This window comes from Leuciscus leuciscus, assembly GCF_965113295.1.
Source record: "Leuciscus leuciscus genome assembly, chromosome: 17".
In the NCBI taxonomy this organism is placed as follows: domain Eukaryota; kingdom Metazoa; phylum Chordata; class Actinopteri; order Cypriniformes; family Leuciscidae; genus Leuciscus; species Leuciscus leuciscus.
In genome coordinates, this window is record NC_138741.1 from 30,363,145 (window position 1) to 30,388,170 (window position 25,026).

General features: G+C 36.0%; 2 protein-coding genes across 3 annotated transcripts; both read left to right on the top strand.

The window, feature by feature from the left end:
* On the top strand, positions 1 to 7,717 carry gnmt (glycine N-methyltransferase). 2 transcript variants are annotated; one of them, XM_082142889.1, is made up of 6 exons: positions 1 to 334; positions 3,328 to 3,455; positions 3,508 to 3,645; positions 3,726 to 3,868; positions 4,465 to 4,589; positions 6,228 to 7,717. In XM_082142889.1, exons 1-6 carry the CDS (start codon positions 129 to 131, stop codon positions 6,397 to 6,399), a joined length of 912 nt encoding a protein of 303 aa, XP_081999015.1. In that variant the 5' UTR covers positions 1 to 128; the 3' UTR covers positions 6,400 to 7,717. The 2 variants fall into 2 exon arrangements, with proteins under 2 accessions (XP_081999015.1, XP_081999016.1); XM_082142890.1 differs by having other exon boundaries at positions 3 to 334; positions 3,532 to 3,645.
* Positions 7,718 to 9,144: 1,427 nt separating this feature from the next.
* lgals8b (galectin 8b) lies at positions 9,145 to 21,431 on the top strand. Its single transcript, XM_082143611.1, has 8 exons — positions 9,145 to 9,343; positions 9,595 to 9,683; positions 10,026 to 10,236; positions 10,422 to 10,541; positions 10,938 to 10,964; positions 11,099 to 11,187; positions 11,264 to 11,429; positions 17,686 to 21,431. The coding sequence occupies exons 1-8, from the start codon at positions 9,305 to 9,307 to the stop codon at positions 17,833 to 17,835; spliced, it is 891 nt and encodes a 296-aa protein (XP_081999737.1). The 5' UTR covers positions 9,145 to 9,304; the 3' UTR covers positions 17,836 to 21,431.
* The last annotated feature ends 3,595 nt before the right edge of the window (positions 21,432 to 25,026 follow it).

Below are 25,026 nucleotides of genomic sequence, written 5' to 3' on the forward strand. Positions count from 1 at the left end.
GACGCAATATAAATGTCAACAGACATGTAAGCATGAAAAAGAGACGCAAACAACCGAGGACAGAAAACAAGCAGGACGTTTATTTCAGATCCGGAAGACGAACAGTTCACGTGGTGTGATAATTCAGTATGGTGGACAGTGTTTACCGCACACGCTCTCTCGGTATAGGTGCAGTTGGTCTTCCTGATCAGTATGCCGACGGTAAAGCAGCGAAAGTGTGGCAGCTGTACATCGGAGACACTCGGAGCCGGACAGAGGAGTACAAGAGCTGGGTGTTTTCCCTGCTCAGAAAACATGGGGTTGAGAGGGTGCTGGATGTAGCCTGCGGTACAGGGTATGAACAAATAAAACTTATAAAATTAAGAAATGAATAAAACGAATAAAACTCTCCCTCACATGATATCTGATGGGCAAGGCCAGGGCGATTGTCTGTAGTACTTTATTTATTTACTCTGCTTATCTGTCCGATTGATAGGGGTGGGGGTCGTTTCAGATTTAATAACAAAGCATTTAGCCTTATGGACATTTAGTCCACTGATAGATTGGTTACTGTCTTGGTTTACTCAACTCCACCTCTTACTAATCTGGGTCATGTGGGTTGGCCTTGAAGCTTTTTGATAAGTGGAATGCCATTTTGGCTAAATTACACAAAGTCAGTTTTGCAGCCAGTCCAACGATGAAAGAGTGCTTGTACTTCTTTTTTTGTCACTGGGCCACTGGCAGCTGTATAGCTGTATTTTAAGTGATGTTATATCAGAGCCGTTGTGTGTTTTATATTTTGAAAGAAAATCTTTTTGTGTAATAGATAGTCTAAATATATAAATACTTTTGAAAGATGATTCTGTAACACTTACAATAAAATTGTAATACTTCCAATAATACAATAAGCTTTTAACTCCATTAATGTATTAACTAACATGAACTAACAAATGAATGAGCAATACATATGTTACAGTATTTATTAATCTTTGTTAATGTTAGTTAGTAAAAATACAGTCATTGTTTGTTCATCTTAGTTACTAAGATCAAATAAATTCTAAAGAGGTATTGTTCATTATTAGTTCATGTTAACTAAAGTAGCAGTAGTTAACGTGTCAATGATTTAAAAAAAAGTGGTATTTGAATTTGACTGCAAAAAAAAGTGTATGACACCAACAAAGTAATACATTATATGTTTATTGAAATATATTTTGTAGGTACAGCATAAAGAGATGGAAGTAAGTGAAAATGGGGGTGAGGTACTTACAAACATACACACACACACACACACACATATATATATATATATATATATATATATATATATATATATATATATATATATATATATATATATATATATATATATATGTCTATATATATATGTCTATATATATATGTCAATATGATCCACTGGAACTTCTGCTCCCTGCCAATTGACACATTAATGATAGTCATATGTTTTTGTGGAGTCTTAATGGACAATTGTTAACTCAGCATGACCTACAAAACCTGTTTTCTGTTTAGACGTACCTTTGAACTCCAGCCCAAACATGTTGTTCTGTTTTTCTATTGGATTACACATGCATTACATTTCCCAGGGGTTTTTGTTCATTAATGGTCTACTTGCACTGAGCTTTATGAAGTACTTCAAATTTGAAATAAAATGGCTCTCTAGTTTCGCTGTATATGTTTACAATTTACCATTCTTGTCTTGTTCCTGAAACTCCACAAAGTCTCTGCATCCTGTAGAGACGTTTGCGTAATTTTTCACAGATTGAATTAGCAAACACACAGACGTTTCAGATGTTTTCATGTAGCAACAGAAACACTTTTCATTCAGTACCTTATGTGCTGCTTAATACAGCACCTGAATGTACAAAAATGAAGTCAGCAGAAGCCTATACTAATAATCAATGGCCTGGTTTCAAAGACAGAGCTTAGATTAAGCCAGGATTAGGCCTTAGTTTAATTAGGACAATTAAGTAGCTTTTATAAACGTGCCTTAGAAACAAACATTACTGGTGTGCATCTTGAGCCAAAACAATGGCACTGACATATTTTTTGGATTTATCAGTGCAAGTTGCTTTCAGTTAAAACAGCTCAAACATGCATTTTAGTCTGGGACTAGTCCCCCTGTAGTCAATAATTGTATCCCTTAAAACTCGTATTTGATCACCAAAATGACATAATTAAATAAATAAAAATTCTGTGTAAAAAACATCTTCATGCCTTAAAATAGCTTGATTGTAACTCTACACCCTTGCTTCATTTAGTATAGGCCAGGGATGGCTCATTCATCCAAGTGGATGCTGCACATTGGTGGTGGTTGAGGAGATTCCCCCTTCTATGTAAAGTGCTTTGAGTGCCGAGAAAAGCGCTATATAAATGTAATGAATTATTATTATGGGGAACGTCGGTCCTGCAGAGTTTAGCTCCAACCCTGATAAAAACTCACCTGCCTGTAGCCTTAGTGATCCTGAAGACATTAATTAGCTTGTTCAGATGTGTTTGATTAGGGTTGGAACAGCAGCCCTCCAGGACCGACGTTCCCCATCCCTGGTATACGCGAATACATTAATATGCAAATTAGCCCTGTCTCCAATCACTTACACCAGCTGAGAGATCCACTCGGTCAACTTTACCATAGTAAACGCTGCATAATAGCAAGTGGAAATACTGGTTTAATTCAGCCATATATATTTGAACCAGAAACTGATTCAGAAGAAGAAGTGGAAGAGTGACTTATACAGGGTCGTCTACAAGTCGATGTATCAGAATGATGATGTATTTTATGTATCGCTCTTTACAACTTTGGACACATAATGGTAATTAATATGATTAGCGTTTTGCTTGACTACTTTATCAAAAAGCTAATAATGTGTTGCTAATGTTACAAAAACCATGTTCCCGTTCACCATCTCAGAGTCTCACGGCTGCCTTCTAAAAATCAGTATCCTTAGAAATGCTTTGAACAACTCAGAATGTCAGTGGAGAAAGGTATATAGTTAATTATAAGATCATAATATACATCATATACAAAATTCACACGCTATTTTGCTAAATGTACATGATTTTTCATATCAACAGAAAAATATACCAGGATAGCCTGGCTTCCCTTGAGACTCGCCTGCTTTGCAGCATAGCAAATGATATGCTAAAGCCCACCGGCATGTTGATGTGATTGGTTAGTTTGTGACGTCAGAAACACTGGCGATTCCAAACCGCGTTTTTGAGACATTCTTTGGTTCACTGCAGTTTTAAGGAGAAAAATCTCAGCAATGGTGTTGACATGTATTTGCAGTTTGCACATGGTTTTACGTTTGCACATTTTTACCTTTTTTTAAGGGTGGATTCCATCATGTTGGTAGAGGAGGGATTCAAGGTGGTTAGTGTGGATGCCAGTGACAAAATGCTCAAATATGCTCTTAAAGAGAGATGGGAGAGGAGAAAAGAGCCAGCCTTCGATAACTGGGGTAATGAAGATCTCTGTTTTGAGTGAGAATAAAAAAACTAAATGTTTTAAAGGTTTCTCTGATCTTTTCTTTTTAGTAATTGAAGAGGCCAACTGGCTAACATTACACGAAGATGTTAAGAAACCTGGAGATGGTTTTGATGCAGTAATCTGTCTAGGGAACTCATTCGCTCATTTACCAGACTTCAAAGGTAAGAATACAAAAAAAAATAAAAATAGGTTTCAGATTTTGACAGATTTATCTAATTGACTTCTTTCTCATATCTCACAGGGGACCAGAGTGATCAGAAGCTGGCCTTGCAAAACATAGCCAGCATGGTGAAACCTGGAGGGATCCTAATTATTGACCACCGTAACTATGATTACATCCTCGAGACTGGTCAAGCGCCCCAAGGAAAGAATATTTACTATAAGGTAAAACGTCTCGGTTACATATGTAACCCTCATTCCCTGAAGGAGGGAACGGAGAAGTTACGTCAGAACGACTGACGAATTGGGATCTCGCCTGAGAAAGTAACGTTGAACGTGACTGACTGAAAGGGAACCCAGTTGTGTACATGTAACCACATCACAGTTCACTTCATTGTGTTTTAAGAATAGCATATATAGACTATAAATGGTGCTTGGCTTTTAACTAAAGTTATGCATTCACTTGATTGTTTGTTAGCTGCAAAAAAAATTGAAAAAATATAGTCATATTCCATGTAAGCCTTCAGGTAACTATTTTGTCAGCCTTTACCTGCCTAAACATGAATGTAACTGAGCCAAATCATGGATTAGAAGACAACACTGTAGGCATATAAGAAGGAATTAAAAAAACATACAGTTTGACAGGATCTGTAGTTGGTGAATCATTCTATAAAATTATGCTTAAATCTGGAGAAGATATACCATAGTATATAATAAATTATATACACTATAATGACTCATTAAGCAAGTCATATTTTTATCAATTTAAATTACTCTGTTGCATTCTGTGAGGCTCATATACTTAAGGACTTATGTTTCAGAGTGACCTGAGGCAGGACATATCCACCTCAGTGCTGTGGGTTAATAACAAGCCTCACATGATCACACTGGACTACACTCTAATACTGCCTCAACCAGAGGACATTCAGACTCCGCCTGAGACGAGGTACTGTGACCTTCTGGTGGGGTCAGTTTTTGGGATGTTGTGATGCATTATCAGTGCTTAATACACTATAGGAGGCTGTACTGTACCAACTACCTCAGGGGGACTAAATGTCGTTTGGTGGAACAAACTGTAATTTGCACTACTATCTGTTTAAAATCAAATAAAAGACAATTTTCCGGTAACACTTTATTTTAGGGTCCAATTCTCACTATTAACTAGTTTATTATTAGCATGCATATTACTAGGATATTGGGTGTTTTTCAGTACATATTATTGCCTTATTCTGCATGACCTTATTCTACATTTCTTAATCCATTCCTTAAGTTCCATACCTAAATTTAAAAACCTTACTAACTAATAAGCAGTAATTAAAAAAAGGCAAAAATCATAGTTAATAGTGAGAATTGGACTCTAAACTAAAGTGTGACCCTTTTTCCTGTTGAATCGAACTTGTTTCGAACCGTGACCCCAAAACCGAGTTAAGTAGCGAACCGTGACTTCTGTGTACCATTACACCCTGCAAATTCTTTGGTTTTCCAGCATATTTTGCATATTTGAATCCTTTACAGCAGTGACTATGATTTTGAGATCCATCCTTTCACACTGAGGACAACTGAGGGACTCATACGCAGGTATTACAAAAGGTTCAAACATTCAATGATGCTCCAGAAAGAAACACTATGCATTAAAAACCAGTACATTAAAAACCATACTTAATTTGTCTTCTGGGAGACATGTAAGTATCCTTTGTAACTTCCGAAGGGCAGTACTATATGAAAAAATATGATATTTAAACAAAATAAGAAAAATGTACATATCATCCTGTTCAAATGTTTACACCCCCGGTTCTAAATGCATCGTGTTTCCTTCTGGAGCATCATTGAATGTTTGAACCTTTTGTAATACTTGCGTATGAGTCCCTCAGTTGTCCTCAGTGTGATGTCATACAAAAATTTTAATTTTGTTATCAAAATGTAAAATACACACCCTCACGTTGCTCCAGTCCATTCCACCATATCTATTTTTTACATTCATTTGCAGGATATTTGTCCTCTATCTGAGCCAGAACAATTACCTCAGCAATTCTTGAAAACAGAGACCTTACAGTTAATACTTATTTATATATTTAAAACAATCAGCCATAATCATCTGAAATAAACAAGGTCTGAATCCATAACATCGCAAATGCTTTACAGTATGCAATAATACAGCCTCCAATGATGTCATGCTTTAAGGGCTGAGCAAGTGTTTATTCATAAATCTGTGCATGTCGCAGTTATAAAAAAGATCAGCCTTGAATTTATGAACAGATTTATGCCGGCCCGTAGCCAAACAATCAATGCATCCCTAGTATATGTAAAATAATTTGTAGTTAGCATTTAAGATAAATCCAAAATTATTTGTAGAATTGGAATGAATATGTTTAGATACTTTTTAGAGGTTCGACACAAACACTAGTTTGCTTAACAGTTCTTTCAATACCACATTACTTGTCGTTTTTGTTGATCTATTACTATTTTATAAGAAATTATAAATGTGTGAATTATGAATGTGTATATTTTATATACATTGACGTGTGTATCAGGAATTGGTTATACATTATGTTTTTATTCATGTTTTTTTCTTTGTGTCTTGTAGTAAATTCCGCCTGTCATACTACCCCCATCGTGTGGAGAGTTTTAAGGAGATTTTAAGAGCATCATTTTTTGGAAAATGCGAGCACAATGTATATGGTGACTTCAAGCAATACACCCCAGGGCAAGGAGAAGTGCCCTGTTATTTCATCCATGTGGTTAAAAAGACTACTTAAAGCCACATGAATTCTGCAATTCACATTTCATCTTCACATGGAAAACTGTGTTTGTCTGTGCAAATGCCATGACTGGGGCTTGCAAGACAACGCATCAGGGAATTCTTTTAGTTTTTTTCTTGGAAAGTGTCAAATTGATTTAGGACCTCATTTGAACTAGTAAGAGGCCCACATACTCTTAATTTTATTACTTATTATTTCCTTCATGCTTCACAATAATTTTTAAAAAATGTTTACCTTTCACATTACACATTCTTGTTCTTTAATTATTAGAAAGAATTATACCACTTCTTGTATAACTGTTTTGATATCCAGGTTCCACATTTCTACATGAGTTAGAATGAGTGTCTAAATGCCACAATCACTTTGTATCTTCTTGAATTGCAATTCCAGAATAATAGCTTCTTTTGCTTTGAAGATTTTTCATTTACATTGTACTTTACAACAGAACATAGTTAAAGCCTGTTCACACAGAATGTTTTTTTGTTGTTTTTTTTGTTGTTTTTTTCACTGTGCTGCTTTGTAATTGTTTTTCTAAACATGCTAGATGGACATCTTTGGACACTGACTCAAGTCAGAATATAAAACGATAAATATATAAACCCTCCCCCAAATATTATATCATTGTGGATTATGCTACAATATGTAATATATTTAAAATGAATATAAATATAATTATAATAATAGTTGTGACACAATGTCACAGGTAATCACATCCATGCTATTCAGACCAACACTATCTGTGTTGATATTACTTTTATAAAGATTTCAATAAACAAGTTATTTAGTAACTTGCATATTAGACACAATATTGCAAACTGACTGATAGTGAAATGAACTATTGATACGCAAAGATTAAAGTTTACTCTACTGTTTTTTTTATTTTTTTATGTTTAAACAATTTTCTTGTGGAGTTTTTGCCATTGTTGCTTTTGGCTTGCTTATTGGGGGCTCTAACACTATTTTCTTTTCCTCCATGTGTCAAGTTCATTGGTAAAACATGTTTAAAAGTTGGATTAATTAAACCAATTAGTTACATTGTTAAAAAAGCAACGGTTTATGAGACCATTTGATTCAAGTAGTGCTAAGAAGTGTGAATTACTTTAAACTGCATAAAACACCATGGTAGACCAACAAAATTCACCCAAATGTTGTCCCCCAACTTGTCTGAACAAAGAACTTTGAACAATATTGATGAAATGTAAGGGTTTGTGATTTCCCATCATGAATTTCAGCATGAATAAATTATGAGGTTTGTAAGAGAATTATTGTTTCTCTGTTTGCTGACCTAAAAAAATAAATAAGCCTTTTCTCTTTATTATTGGTTATTTGTTGTGTTGTGATGTTAAGAGCTCACCTTTTAACATTTTTCTACAAGATGTCACCAATCTTGAGGTTTGTGAGTCAAATGTTTAGGTCAGTGTACAAACTTGTAAAACTACATCCCAGACATCTTTGCTTTGTAAGGTGATTTCATTTTAATTTATGGGAGGAGAGTATTTAAATGAATCATGCAAGGTGATTTACTAAGGTCTGCGCTAGTCAATTTACTTGTAGCACATCTTAAACCAGATGCTAATCTGGTAGATTGTGTTGGTCATTATGGAAATGATCCGGCTGCGTCTGTTTCTTCATCCTTCCCACGGGTCATTTTGAACCCGAAATTATTATTTATAATTATTGTTATAAAAGGTGTTCATTGGAGTGGTCAAAGACCTTAAAGAATTTTGTTCCTTAACTTGGAATGCACAAAAACAATTGACTGGGTTTATGTGTCTATGTGGTTGAAATAAAAAAGAAAGTAACAAATCTTTCCCTCACTGGTCAATTTGACCTCCATAGAAATACATGGAATGTTAGGATTTTAATTTGTCAAAAAAATATAACAAATTCTGGCACAATTCAGAACAAACACACACAAATGAAGGCATGAGACTATAGAACATCCCCAATGCTGAAAACATACACATCCATACACACACACACACCTAGGATAGGAATTCCCATTCAAATGAATGGGGGTCATATTAGACAATGCAGACTGCACACAGCTATGAAGTGGTTAGATTTGAACACATTTACAATGTAGAACAATGGATATCTAAATGGATATCTGAATGCATAATGATGAATAATTGTCTTTATGACCCAGCAGAACAGTTAATTTTCTCCCTAGAGCTATATGGCCATCTGGTGCAAAAGTCATGAAACATCATGTTATATTATTTCTTTCCACAAGAGGTCGACGGAAACACCAGAGACGTCCAATGTGAGCACCCAATGAAAAGGTTATTTTGGAATGTAAGTTGAAAGAATGTGATTAAATTATTATTTATTATTTATTAATAAATATCTAGAAATTTAAAGGTAGAAAAATAGATAAAATATTATCAAAATGAAATGAAATAAGATTTCTGGACAAAAAAAAAAAGTTTAATTTTAAGGCTTCGGGTCTAGGTGATTCGATATTTTGGATTTATTGGTGATTCAATATTTTTGAATCATCCGCCAATTTCTAATTTCCTCCGTGTAGAGTCTTATGTTGACAAGCATGCACTTGAGTGTCATTAAGTTAATGCCTAAAAAATAAAGAAAATCACATTATTAGACATTTTACTGTAGACTATACATCTTAAAGCATATGCTGTAGTCTGCATTCATTTTATTTATAATTCAGTCGTTGCATACTTCATATTCCTCTCGCGCAGATTTGATCTCCCTCGCGTTCGTTTTTTCAGTCTGGAACCTCCTACAAATGATGCTCAAACATGGTGTTTCAGCAGGCAGCTCCGTAGATTTTGAGACGCAGCCTGTCACTCCTTTGTCAATGGAGAAAACTCGATTTTAGCAAGGCCGCGTTGTTTTGAGAACTTTAAGTATATTATTCTTAAATAGAGGAATATTAATGTCAGTCGCAAATGCAAAAAAGACGATTCTCAATCCGGTAAGTCATCGATTTATTTATTTGAGACGCCCTTACAGCTAAGCAAAGGCTATGACAACAATACGTACTGTATTTAGCCTACTGTTTATAACCTACGAAATTAACCTTTCTCAAGCGTTTGTTTGTTTGTTTGTTTTGTTTTTTTAAGCATTCTGTTTCTAGCATCATAATAGTAACCTAGACTGCAATACAATGCTAAATGATTGTGTTTATAACGTTATGAACGTGGTTTTTATTTTTATTTTCACCAGACTGTCCCCTTCACTGAGATTATACCGGGTGGTCTTCACCCAGGAGAGATGATTGTTATACAGGGATGTGTTCATAATGATTCTGACAGGTAAAGTCAACTCAATACATCCGTTGGTCTCATGATAAATTACATGATAATCTTAAAGCATGCCATTTCTTCATTCATTTTATTTATAATTATTTATGATTATGGTTCTATGCCTGCTGTGTCCCAGTTTCAGTTAATGTTTATTGTAGTGAACACTATCGCCTGCTGCATATGGAACCGTCTGAATATTCCACCCACAAATTACAATGCAAACATATAAGCAATGTCAAATCATTCACTCATTCAAGTGATTTTTAAGTTTTATATATTTAGGACTATGGCATGTTCACATACACTGTTAATTGTGCCCCCCGCCCCCGCCCCCAATATGTGCTTCCATAGGTTTCAGTTTGATATGACATGTGGCTGCAGCACAAAGCCACGGGCGGATGTTGCCTTTCACTTCAATCCCCGCTTCAGCAGCTCTCCACAGATCGTGTGCAACACTTTACAACACGAAAACTGGGGAAAAGAAGAAAATATGGACCTCATGCCTTTTAAACAAGGAGCTACCTTTGAGACCATTATCTTGGTACTTTGTGATGTTTTCAAAGTGAGTGTGAAACATTATATCAGATTTTTAATATATTAGCTAGTTAACAGTCTTCAGCCTATCTGGTTTCAAGCATTTAAACCCAGATATTAATTATTATTCTTAGTAGTTGTTGTAATAGAGATATTTCCAGAGAGAAATTTTAGATTTGTTAAGTGACAGGAATTTAACTCTTTTACTTGTAGGTAGCAGTAAATGGCGTTCACATTTTGGAGTATGAACACAGAATTCCTCTTGAGATGGTCGACACATTTTCAGTCTCTGGAAAAGTAGACCTGCATGCCATTGGCTTTATCCCTGACTCAGTAAGTGACAAACACTACTATTCAAAAAATGTGGACACACCTACTCATTCTTTATTATTCATTTTATCATTATTACATTCCAAATGTTAGTATAATAGTTAACACTCAAGTATGGGAATGATATAGTGACCAAAAATATATATATATTTTAAAACATAGTAGCCACCCTGTGCTTAGATTACAGTGCACAGACTGGCCAACTTTGAGGTTTTTAAACAGTATTATACAGTTAGTTCAGCTCCATGTATGCATAATTTATATCATTTGGGCATAATTTATATCACAATTTATATTTGTATACAAAACATAAGGATAAAAGCTGAAAAGGATGTTGTTGAAAAGGGTAAATAATATGCATTTCAACTTTGCAATGACATATTTTCTGTTTTTGCACAGGCAATATTTTCAAAATCAGATGACCAAGTAAGTTTAGCATCCCTACACCTGACATCAACAATTGATTTTGCATAATTCATTTTTTTCTTATTAATGAAAAAAATGCACTTCATATTAACATGAAAAATACATGACCCACAACATGAACTGTGATTTTGCAGAGCATACCCTACAAGGGCAGTTTACTTAGAGGAGTCATTCCAGGGCAGCATATAACAATCAAAGGGCATATCAGCTTATTCCCTCACAGGTAGTAGATACTAAACTTATCTTTTGTACAGTTTTTGCCTTTGACATCTAATTATCTTGTTTTGTCTTTTCTCAAGTTTCACTGTTAACCTAAGGTGCAGCCAATCAAACAACATCGCCCTGCACCTTAACTCACACATCAAATCTGGCATGCTTATCAGGAACTCTCTTCTCAGCCAGTCATGGGGGCCAGAGGAGCGTGAACTGCCATACTTTCCCTTTTCAGCTGGAAACTACTTTGAGGTACCTCTGACCTTTGCTTTGAAGCAAGGCGTTAGTTTTCACTGTTATGCTAATGATACTCAGCTGTATATTTCTTCGCGCCCTGACGAAACTTACCAATTTACAAAATTAACGGAATGTATAGCTGATATAAAAAAACTGGATGACTAGTAATTTCCTACTACTTAATTCTGAAAAAAACAGATTCTAATTATTGGACCAAAAACCTCTGCACGTAATAACCTAGAATACTGTCTAACACTTGATGGATGTTCTGTCAAGTCTTTGTCGTCGGTTAGGAATCTTGGTGTGCTCTTTGATACCAATCTTTCATTTGAAAGCCACGTTTCTAGCATCTGTAAAACTGCATTCTTCCATCTTAAAGGCATCTATAATGCCCTTTTCACAAGATGTAAAATAAGTCTCTGATGTCCCCAGTATGTATGTGAAGGTTTAGCTCAAAATACCCCACAGATATTTTTTTATAGCATGTTAAAATTGTCACTTTTTGAGGGTGAGCAAAAACAGTTTATGCATGTCCCTTTAAAGGGTTAGTTTACCCAAAAATGAAAATTCTGTCAGTAATTACTCACCCTCATGTTGTTCCAACCCCGTAAGACTTTTGTTCATCTTCGGAACACAAATTAAGATATTTATGATTAAATCTGAGAGCTGTCTCACTCTTCCATAGGCTTCTATGTTATTGAAACTTACCAGCCCAGAAAAGTTAGTAAAGACAATGTTTAAAATAGTCCAAGTGATTACAGTGGCTCAAACTTAAGTTTATCAAGCGACGAGAATACTTTCTGTTCGGCAAAAACAAAAAACAAAATAACAACTTTATTCAACTATTCATTTTCTTCTATGTGGGCCTCTGAGTTAGTTCACGTAGTGTAACAGCGTAGCGCTTCTGTGTTGTACTTCACACGCATGACCAGCGAAATGAACAAAAGTCTTACGGGATTGGAACAACATGAGGGTGAGTAATTACTGACAGAATTTTCATTTTTGGGTGAACTAACCCTTTAAATGCAAGTGAGCTGCTGCTCCCAGCACAGAGGGCGGAGCTTGTTTGCAGCTCCGATTACCTCACACAGACATGCACTCAAAAATGTCTAAAACTTTTAGCCTTTTATGTTCAAACCGGAGTCGGACAAAGATGGAGAGACTCAAGAAGTGACAACATGTAGAACACAACAGGACGTTTCTGAATGGTTAGTCGATGAATGTATGTAGCTGATGTGGAGTTAGCTATCTTCTAGTCATTGATTAGTATATTAATCAATCTATAAATCGCGTTCCCGGAGTCAGGGTTTATTTAAATTTTAAGGGTTGTGATGTCACTAACCTGGGAAGAAGCTCATTGTAGTCCCTATCAGCTGTTTGTTGTAGTCCTTAAAAACCGATTTGTGTAAAAGAAAATATCTCTCCTTAGGAGCGTTGTTACTTTGCATATGTTGTTTATGCTCAAACAGCAACATTACACACTAACTAAAGTTAAAAAAGTGAAATTATAATCAACCACCCCTTTAAAAATATTTCTAAATAACGACATATGCTCTCAATGACAAATGCCAACAGTTAGTTCATGCGTTCATGACCTCAAGGCTAGATTATTGTAATGCTCTTATGGGTGGTTGCCCTGTACGCTTAATAAACAAACTCCAGCTGGTCCAAAACGCTGCAGCTAGAGTTCTTACTAGAACCAGGAAGTATGACCATATTAGCCCGGTTCTGTCAACACTGCATTGGCTCCCTATTAAACATTGTATACATTTTAAAATATTGCTGATTACTTACAAAGCACAAAATGGTTTAGCTCCCAAGTACTTGAGCGAGCTCTTAACGCATTATAGTCCTTCACGTCTATTGCGATCTCAAAATTATGGTTAGTTGATAATACCTAGAATATCAAAATCGACTGCTGGTGGGAGATCCTTTTCCTATTTAGCACCAAAACTTTGGAACAGTCTTCCTAACATTGTCCAGGTAGCAGACACTCTCAGTTTAAATCTAGACTAAAAACACATCTCTTAGGTCAGCCGGAACCGGGAACACTTCCCATAACACCTGATGTACTCGTTATATCATAAGAAGAATGGCGTCTACGCTAATATTAGTCTCTCTGTTTATCCCGAGGTTTACCGTAGTCCGCCGGATCCAGACCGTATCCAGATCTGATGAAGGACCTGCGCCTGGACACGACGACAACACAGTCCTGAAGTGTCAACTAGTCTCTCCCCTGTGAAGGCCTCCTTCCCTTCCCTTAACCTCTGTACAGATAAAACGTTATAAAAATTATTCCAGTTCGAATCGATCCGCGGAAACGACTTAAAATTCTGTATTATGCAAGCCAGACAAGTAATTTGGCGATGTCAATTTGTAAAGAAAGGCGCACATATTATATTCAAATGCACATACCTATAGACTAAACACATGATATGAATGTGCACGCTGTCGCCATTTTCACAGGATTCACGTTTTTTAAGTTTACATGGAGATGATAACGTTTTTCAAAAATTTTCAAAACTTGCGCCTTGGAACCTGTTTCAAGGTTTGCGTTCTCGAGCCACCAAACACTGTTGTCGTGCAAATGAACGGCCAGAACCCATTAAAAGTTTTCTGTTCTCAGTTAAAACGGTGTTGTGTAAGCGGCCCCTAAGTTAATAACTAATGATCTTTGCAATGAAAGTGAGTCAATCAAAAACTATCTTTAGCTGGACAACAACTTTATTCTAGAGCTGCTGTAAAGCCACAACAATCTCTGTTACTTTTAATTTCCTATTATCACTGTAAAGCTGCTTTGAAACAATCTATATTGGTAAAAGCGCTATATAAATGAAGGTGACTTGACCTATGCCACCTATGTAGACTCTATACATACATACATATATATATATATATATATATATATAAAATACATTTATAATATACATTCTGAGCAATATCACACGAGTAGCCATACGATATAATAATAATAATTCATGACATTTATATAGCGCTTTTCTCTGCACTCAAAGCACTTTACATAGAAGCGGGGAATCTCCTCAACCACCACCAATGATATGGCTGTATATCAGCACGGCTGTAATTCGGCCGTAGGCACGAGGCCGGAGGCCTGATATACAGCCGAATCGCATGGCTATGAGTGTGATATTACATTTATACTGTACAACAGTTCGACAGCACAAGTGTGTAAATAAATAAGAAACAACAACAGTGTGTCTTTAAAAACCCTCTTTTGTGCGGAACTACTTCCTTGTGCCATGGAATCAAATCTCAAGTTGACAGTTTGATAGTTGTGCCCAAGCCTCTATTACTAATTCTAAAATGAATCCATCAAAACTTTATTAGCGAGATGCTGGTTTGCTTTATCCAGCCGAGAAACATTGTTTTTTACATCATCTGGCCATGACTGAGCTTGTGTTTAAAAGCTAAAGGTACACCAGAATGAATAATTAACTGAAAACCGGCCGCGAGTCACTGTCATCTCTGATGTAATAAGCCTGGTTTTCTTTACATTAGCGCCGTTTTGGACTGATTGTTTGAATGCATTCGCTTACTGGATAATTGGACTGAAAACTTTCCCGGAGTTTGGCAGCTTAAAATGATCTGATCGCGCCATTGTAGTGATAGACTATAAGACTCCCAAGACCATCTAACTGTGTGACATAAATGACTTATGTTTACCATAATGCTTTTTTGCTATACCCTCACACACATTCACTACTCTCTTCTGCCGCTGCTGCTATTAATAATATTTATAATAATATTATTTAATAATATTTAATAATAATAGCACACTGCTGCTGCTGTACAAATACAAATACTTAGAATTGCGCTATTCTACGTTGAATAGGTGAAAACATAATTGAATCCTTAATTCATTTTAACAAGTTCATATACCAGCCATGCTTTGCCACTAAAATACAGCTTCCCCTGTTAATATTATTTGCGAACATTATAATTTGAATTTATTATCCATGCTGCTGCTGTTAATATTCATTAACATGGCAATCTGAATTTGCTATGCATGCTGCTGCTGTTTATAATATTCTCTAACTTTGCCGTCTGAATTTGTAATGCATGGTCCTGCCATTAGTATTAATCACTCAAATTTCAATCTGAATTATTATGCATAATGCTACAATGTCATTGTACAAAACACCATACAAACAAAGGCGATCTGACCAGAAAATTACATAGCGTGGTTCTGGAATTAGCATGCATCTGAAATCAGACGCACTAGAAATACAAATTAAACAAAGCCCTTAAATAATATTGAAAGCGTTGTTGGAGATTTTGAGCGAATATGGTGCTTTATTCTCACATCGACTACATAAACTGCTTGCTGCTGCTGCTATATAGACATGATAATATTGGAGCGGCAGTGGCTCAGTGGTTCATGTAGGTTGTTCAATCCCCGGTTCCACCTGACCTAGTGTCGAGGTGTCCATGAGCAAGCCACCTAACCCCAGCTGCTCCCGATGAGCTGGATGGCGCCTTGCATGGCTGACACCGCCGTCGGTGTATTAAATGAGTGAATGAATGGGTGAATGTGAGGCAATATGTAAAGCGCTTTGGAGGCCACGGGTCTGTTGAAAGCGCTATATAAATGCAGTCCATTTACCATAACGTAAACACTGCAGCGTATATTCTTAATAATTCACTCCTATCTCAAATGCAAGACAAGTAAAAACCATGACGCTTGGTTTTAGAACTGTATATTTGCTAGTTTATAAATTAAAAGTTGACGAATGCACCAAGATAAGGAGTAAAGATTTTCACTTATCTAGCTTTGAGTTTCAAAGGAACTCTGAAAACGCACTGCAAAACACATTTTGTGGCTGCTGTAGTCAGTTCACAACAAAGGAGATAATAAACAAAAACGGTGATGATCTGACATTGAGTCACCATTTGGCACAACACTGGACTCCAGCTTAGTTTCAACCGAAACTCGAGACGAAATGACAACCATTTTACCGTTTCTGCCGTTTAAAGTAAGCAGCGTGTCATAACAACGGAGATGTTCACACCACAAGTGCTCAGGGCCATTTTGAATTATTCTATTGTTTTTCTACACTGCTCGTTTGCATCTTTGTACAGACTTCAGAAGGATCCCACGTCAGGAACAAGTGGATGGTTTATTTTTATTGGCGTCTTATGTTTAACTGTAAACCAAATAAGGAACTCCAATGAAATAATGACTTGAATTAGGAAGCAAAATTCTACTAAAGACCATCTTTTGTATGGGTTCATTTATTATGACATATTTACCCATAACATAAAGAGAGACACTGAGAAGTGGTTTATGTAACCCTATGGTCATTCCAACTAAAAGAAAAAAATATGTATGGCTTTACCAAAGCATCACAGCTGCCCTCTCCTTTGTTTGGTGCTCTTCTAGTTACATAGCCGGATAGAAATACATAAAAATGAAAATCAAGATTTCCATGTTCAAACACTTAAAGGGGAATAAGCTGGACCCAGTTTTGTAAATATGTCATTTTATTGTTTAACAGTTCAAATTGGGGAAAGAAATTATACTCTTAAGATGGTTCACTTACGATAAAGAATTTAATCAGAGAAAGTATACAGTATTTCAACAATGGCAGGAAAGGGAATAACAACTATGTATAGTATATATTTTGGAAAAATAAATCAAGAACTGTATTTTTAGTTGAGGGATTACTACACCAAGAAAAGGAAAACTTCAGAGAATCAAGATGTAATAGTAATTGACAACATGTACTTACTATATAATTAGGGTTAGGTAGGTTAGTGCACGACAAATGAGACAATAAACAAAAACGGAGATGATTTGACATTAATTCGACATTTGGCACAACACCAGACCCCAGCTTAGTTTCTACCAGACCGTGAGACAAAATGGTTTAGGGTTAGCTGCATATAAATATGCATAATTTGCTGTTATTACTAAAGTAAGTACATGTAAGATATGTAACAGTACCTATCTTATAAATAAAGTGTTACCCCAGATTTATTTTAGAAACTTTGTTCTGAGAATAAGAATCGAAAGAAAAATAATGAGCCTAAATAGTAGACCCAACATGTCTGGACCAATATGCTGGTTTATACTGGATTTTTCAGCAATGGTTTAGCACATTGATAGCATGTTTCTAATGTAGCATGATTCTAGCATGTTCTATCCGACATTTTTGAGTTACTTTATTTGTCTTCAGAAGCAAGAATTGTGTATTTGTGAAATGGTATATCAATAAACTTTTTTTTTTTTTTTTTTGCTTCATCTTGTCAGATGATCATCCTATGTCAGCTTCATCAGTTTAAGATAGCAGTTAACGGATCCCACCTGCTGGATTACAAGCACAGAGTGCAGGACTTGACCTCCATTGATCAGCTGGAGATTCTGGGTGACGTGGAACTGCAGAATGTTCAATTGTGGTGAGATGTAAAACAACAGAAGAATATTTAGATTATTCATCACTTTTCTTTCCAGTGTTCCTCAGCCAACACACGGCTTTAAAAAGGGATGCATAATACCGCCGGTATCAGTATCGGGCCCGATACTGTGCTTGTGTACTCGTACTCATTAAAATGCTCCGATACCACACAGCTTGTGACAAAGAAACACAGACAACAGAGAAAACAGAGAACAGAATGGATATATCAGAGAAGGATGTCTATGAAGTAAATGTTTAAAAACGGAAAAAAATATTTACGCCTATATAGCTGGTGTGCACGAGCTGATAAGCGAAACGCGGAGTGGATTGAGTGCTCAGCGGCACAGACCCGCAAGCTTGTTGAGCGCTTCCCTTTTCCAAGACATTGCTGAAAAGTTCGTAGTTCGGTCAGATATGTCAATAGTAAATAAAGTAAAACAAGGCACATAATTAACATTTGCTAACATTTAAACATAATAATGAATAAATGTTTTTGGACTAATCAGTTAAAGGGGTGGTTCGGGATTTTTGACATCGGACCTCATTTTTAAGTCAGCCTGGTTGTTATTCATCAGTGGAGACATTTTTTTTTCCAAATTATCCAGTCCTTATATTTGGATAGTTAGCCGATGCTAGGCTAGCGCGAGTCAATGGTATATGTTAGCCAGCCATTAAAAACCGTTTTACCCACTCCACAGTGCACCAAACGCAAATCAATTATAACACTAGACTATCGATGCAAATGTCCGTTGAGAGAATAATGTTAGAAATCAAACTTACCTTTCATCTCAATGATCCCAAAGGAACTAGTTTCTCAGCAGCTGCGGGATTTTACTTTGCTCCGGTTAGTAATGCGGCAAAAAGTAAACACAGAACAGAAGCGCACTGTAATCAGTGTACCAGCGGCAGGTAAATACACTTGCGTCATGTGTGTACCGGCTCACTCGGTTTCCTAGGTAATCAATATCACTCCGCTGCTGCTGTAGACAAGGCTTATGATTACAGGGAACAAATTATAACTAATGCAATGTGATGAAAGGTAAGTTTGATTTCTAACATTATTCTCTCAACGGACATATACATCGATAGTCTAGTGTTATAATTGATTTGCGTTTGGTGCACTGTGGAGTGGGTAAAACGGTTTTTAATGGCTGGCTAACATATACCATTGACTTGCGCTAGCCTAGCATCGGCTAACTATCCAAATATAAGGACTGGATAATTTAAAAAAAAAAATGTCTCCACTGATGAATAACAACCAGGCTGACTTAAAAATGAGGTCCGATGTCAAAAATCCCGACCCACCCCTTTAAATTAATGGTTCAATTGCTCCCTCATAAAGACAGTCACCTGTCGCCCCCTACTGGCTTAATGATGCAAATTGTGCAAACACAGACAAGCGGAGTGATACAAACGGTAAGAAAAGTACCAGTGCTGATACTGGCGAAATATTCAAACATATTCAAGTTATATAAATATATATTTATACAATAATACTATTATGGAAATATATTTAATAGGTGCTTGTGCTGTTAAATTGAGCTTATAGTTTCCACTGTGATAGCAAAGAACATATCTGTGTTAAATAGGAATACATTGTAATAATGTAAATCTCATCCTGGGCACAGTATGCAATACCTGCTCTTCTTCTCATAAAGCCCGTCTACTTTGGATTTGATTGGTCATCTCAAACATTTTGATATTGAAGCAGCTCTGATGAGGTTGTTTATCATGGCGATGTGCAATATCATTGCAGCACCAAAGTAGAGTTAATATTAGGCAATTATTTCACAACCTTCATTATGTACACTTCGAAAAATTATACACTTCGGGGACCTCAATGGTGGGTACGGCCCTGATTACAGGACAAGAAGATTACTGTGTGAAAACATCCGAAGCTCGCACCTAGTAAGCCGCTGTGTGTGTTTTTGGTTGCGTATGAGAAGAACAGGACAGCATTCAGCAGTTTCACAGATCTTTTATTCCTGATATACAAACAAATGTTATCAGCCTCTTAGTGAGATTCGCCCTCGTTAACTCTCTCAGTGCATCACCAAAGCAAAGAGAATAAATCACATAGAACAATAAAATGCATATAACAGAAAACATACCTGATATACAAACAAATGTTATCAGCCTCTTAGTGAGATTCGCCCTCGTTAACTCTATAAAACAAATGTGATGTAAACGTCACGTGCTCTCATTTCACATTTAGGCCCAGATACAAAAATATAACTTAACAGGATGAAATGACAAAAATAACCACACAGATAGGTAAAATAATATTATATACATAAATTAGAGTGAAAATATAGACATAAAAGCAACAATTAAAATTAGGATTAAAAAAGATTATCAGGAGCCCAAAATAACCTCACCTCTCAGTGCATCACCAAAGCGAAGAGGAGGGGCAGAACAGGAAATTGTATTGACTCATGACATCACATCAATTAAAGGGAAAGGTACTCATTTCACTTAGGCAGTCATATCAGGTGCATGTAAACGAACAATTTTGTGAGAATTCTAATAAACTATACATACATTTAACAGTACACTTTCTGTACCTGTTACAGCAGCTCTAAATATACTCTGTCTGTGCTATTAAATGAAAGGTAAAATAGGATAGAGGAATAGAATGAACAGTGAAAGTAACAGAAGCTTGTACAATACATTTTAACAGGCATAATTAAAGCATTAAAATAACTGAAGTAAATATATATTTGCTAAACAAAATTAAACCAAATAATATAATTCATATTCTTTTGGTTTCTCTATATAAGATATTTCAAAATTACAAAAATGAAAATACAGGTCTTGGTATTGGCGAGTATCAAAAATTGAAGTATTGGTATCGGCCTAGTTCTGGAAAAAGTGGTATCGGTGCATCCCTAGTTTTAAAGAACATATGGTTCTGAGGTGTCAAGTCTAAAACAGATGTACATTACAATGTACTATGTAGCCTATGTAAAAGAGGTTCACTATATTTTTACAGTCAGCCATCACTTGACATGAAGGGCTTTTTTCAATCACAACCCACTTAAGTTTGGCCTCTTCACACAATGAAAACAAGAAAGACTCGAAGACAATTGATTGCTCTTGCAGTACTGTGAGATGCATTCTAGGTTTACATAACTGAATTTCACTTGATTTTTCTTAGATTATTTGATTAACTTAAAATCTCAAATAATAATAGCATGTTCATCTATATAGGCATCTCTTGGTAGTAATCATATTTCCCTAGATATCTGTGACAAGGACATGTTGGTGAAATGTTTAGAATAATTGATGGGATAATTTTTTTTTACAAATTTCTTTTTAGCCTTTTTTTTTTTTTGCTTACCCAGCTGGTTCCAGAGTGATTTTATAAGGGATATTCTAAATTAAGTCACATTCATTAAGGTGTAGTTAGTATCATTAATGAAACATACCTTTAGTAAATGTATGACAACTAAAGTATCCAAATACTTCCTAAATTTTGTGTAGTTTATCTATTGTTTTATAATTTATAACCTAACAAACGTCTTTTGTGAAATGTTTGTTTTGAAAAGTGTAATGAAATGTTATTCATGCATTAAATGTGGCTCAAATGTCACAAAATATTTATTGTTTGATTATGACCAGATTTTTTTGGGAAAGACTGGTATTGCTTTATAGAGTAACAAAGTTGTTATATTATATACAGTGGGAAAAATAATTATTTGATCCCCTGATGTTTTTGTAAGTTTGAAGGGTCTATAATATTTATGGTAGGTTTATTTTAACGGATAGAGACAGAATATCAACCAAAAAATCCAGAAAAAACACACATTATATAAAGGTTATAAATTGATTAGCATTTGATCGAGTGAAATAAGTATTTGATCCCCTACCAACCAGCAAGAATTCTGCCTCCCACAGATTGGTTATGTGCCCATGTGAAACACAGATTAGTCCTGTCACTTTAAGAAAGTACTCAGCTTGTTATGTGTATAAAAGACACCAGTCCACAGAATCTGTATCTTCCATTACAACCTCTCCACCACCATGGGAAAGACCAAAGAGCTGTCAAAGGACATCAGGGACAAGACTGTAGACCTTGCACAAGGCTACAAGACCATCAGTAAGAAGCTTGGTTAGAAGGAGACAACTGTTGGTACCATTATTTGGAAATGGAAGAAATACAAAATAACCATCAATCGCCCTCGGTCTGGAGCTCCATGCAAGATCTCGCCTCATGGGGTAAGGATGATCATGAGAAAGGTGAGGGATCAGCCCAGAAATACACGGGAGGAGCTTGTTAATGATCTCAAGGCAGTTGGGACCACAGTCACCAAAACCATTGGAAAAACACTACACCACAATGGATTGAAATCCTGCAGCACCCGCAAGATCCCCCTGCTCAAGAAGGCACATGTACAGGCCCGTCTGAAATTTGCCAATGAACATCTAATGATTCCGAGAAGGCTTGGGAGAAAGTGCTGTGGTCAGGTGAGACCAAAATTGAGCTCTTTGGCATCAACTCAACTCGTTGTGTTTGGAGGAAGAGAAATGCTGACTATGACCCCAAGAACACCATCCCTACAGTCAAGCACAGAGGTGGAAACATTATGCTCTGGGGCTGTTTCTCTGCTAAGGGTACAGGACGACTTCACTGTACTGAGGGGCCGATGGACAGGGCCATGGACCGTAAAATCTTGGACAAGAACCTCCTTCCCTCAGCCAGAACACTGAAGATGGGTCGTGGATGGGTCTTCCAGCATGACAATGACCCAAAACATTCCGCCAAGGCAACAAAGGAGTGTCTCAAGAAGAAGCAAATTTAGGTCTTGGAGTGGCCTAGCCAGTCTCAAGACCGTAATCCTATAGAAAATTTGTGGAGGGAGCTGAAACTTCGAGTTGCAAAGCGACAGCCAAGAAACCTTAAGGATTTAGAGAGGATCTGTAAAGAGGAATGGACCAAAATCCCTCCTGAGATGTGTGCAAACCTGGTGACCAACTACAAGAAACGTCTTACCTCTGTGCTTGCCAACAAGGGTTTCTCCACCAAGTACTAAATTATGTTTTGCTTGGGGAGCAAATACTTATTTCACTCACTGAAATGCAAATCAATTTATAACCTTTATATAATGTGTTTTTTCTGGATGTTTTGGTTGATATTCTGTGTCTATCCATTAAAATAAACCTACCATAAAAATTATTGACCCTTCATTTCTTTTTAAGTGGGCAAACTTACAAAATCATCAGGGGATCAAATAATTATTTTCTCCACCGTAATCATTTACAAGATTATTACTATAAATATAGGCTTATTGCACAAACTGTATGTGAGATTGTTTTCATGTGAAAGTTGTTATTACCTATGCATTAAAATGTCAGTAACCAAAATGTTATTTTTTATAATCAGCTATTGGTACATATCAAGTGGATCATTATATTGGCTATCAAAGTGAGTTTACAACACAAGTTTACAAATGTTTTTTTTAATTTTATTTACAAATATATATTTATTATTAATCTATGTAAATGTCAGTGCTATGTAAAAACATCAAGCAACCAACCATAAAACTCAATAACAATCAGGCAGAAAAACTAATGCCTAGTAACCCGTCAGAGAGCCCTTAAAATGCCTAGCAACCAGCTATATATATATATATAAGATTAATAAGGCCTATAGGAACTTGCAAAATCTTTTCATAAAATTCTAGCTCGAAGACCCTAGAATGCCCAGTAACCAACCAGAAGATCTTAACATGGCTAACATACAGCAAGCGTACTCTAGCAACCAGCCAAACGATTTTAGTAATATTAGGAAGAAGCATTCCTGTAGCTCATACAGCACACCTGTAGCCTCAGTATAGCATGTATAGCATGGCACTAGCCATGCGATAACAAAAAAATTATGAAAATGTCTGCCAAATGCATAAAATGTAAACCCAGAGGGCCCATGTATTTTGCATCTATATTGTCAGAGCAACCTTGAAACCAAACAAAATAATCATGAGAAAGAAGAAATGTTTGGAAAAACATTGCATTAGTACAGTGAGAAATTTAAGCAATGTCTTAAATATCTAATTATAGACCCTGGGAGGTACTTGCAACCAGCCGACAAAAGTTGCATTGATTTAAGATTTTATTGGCCCGTGCAAGATAAAGTAGCAGATGTTATATGACAACCATAGGAATTTGGTCATTTTCAGCAGAGGAGGGAAGTGTGATGAATGTGAAACTTAATTATTTTACCTGGGAACATAAGAGAGATATACAACTTTATAACAATGTTTTATAGCCTCCCATTGAATGGGAATTTATTTATATCCACAGGAAATTTAAAAAGAAAAATTGAAATGGCAAAACAACATGCCATAACAAATGTAACCGATCCATTGCAGAGATTTCGAGATTTTGGTATATGCTAATTAAAATAACTTCTGAACTGTGTTAAATGAGAACAAGATTGGGTGACTGATTTAAATGGAAGTTGAGCACATCATAAAGAGAAAAAAAGAAAAATAATCTTTGACGTTGGTTATCAACTGTTCCCTTTCGAAAGGGAACTCACACTGCATCGATGACGCTTTGGGGAACGCCTCCGTGTAAGACTGGGTTTCCTGTAAAGATAGAATAATATTTATTGGTCATTCTGAGGTCACTCAGCCCCCTATATGCTCCAAATTCACGCAAAATTGTTTGTGCCATTTGTGCTGTTTTGTGCCGGTTAAAAATGTTTTGTGCTGCTTCGTTTTTTAAAATATTAGACACTGAATTATAGATGATGATGTCACCAGCCCCCGACCTGCTCCACACCCAAAAAAGGCTAGTCTTCTATGAATTTGACCCATCAGATTCCGTGACCCTTACTGTACCTATAGATCATTTATCAATATCTATATGCTTAGTAAAATAGAAATGGGAGATGGTCATACAATCACATGAACTTTATTGAACATTACAGTCAGTTATGAAGAAATAAAGAGCGGTCACAATTTTTGGTAGCTATGAATTTGACCCGTCATATTCTGTAATCTCAGAGTAATAGGCCTATGCATTTGTAAGGAAAAACTGTATGATCTCCAACATTATTGGGTAATTATAGTTAATAGTAATAAGAATAAAGATAAGCATATGTGTATCAGACAATGAGAATATTTTTTATACAAAAGAAACATAGCATAATGTTGACACCTGATAAGGCAGAAAATTCTCCCAAATATATGTAT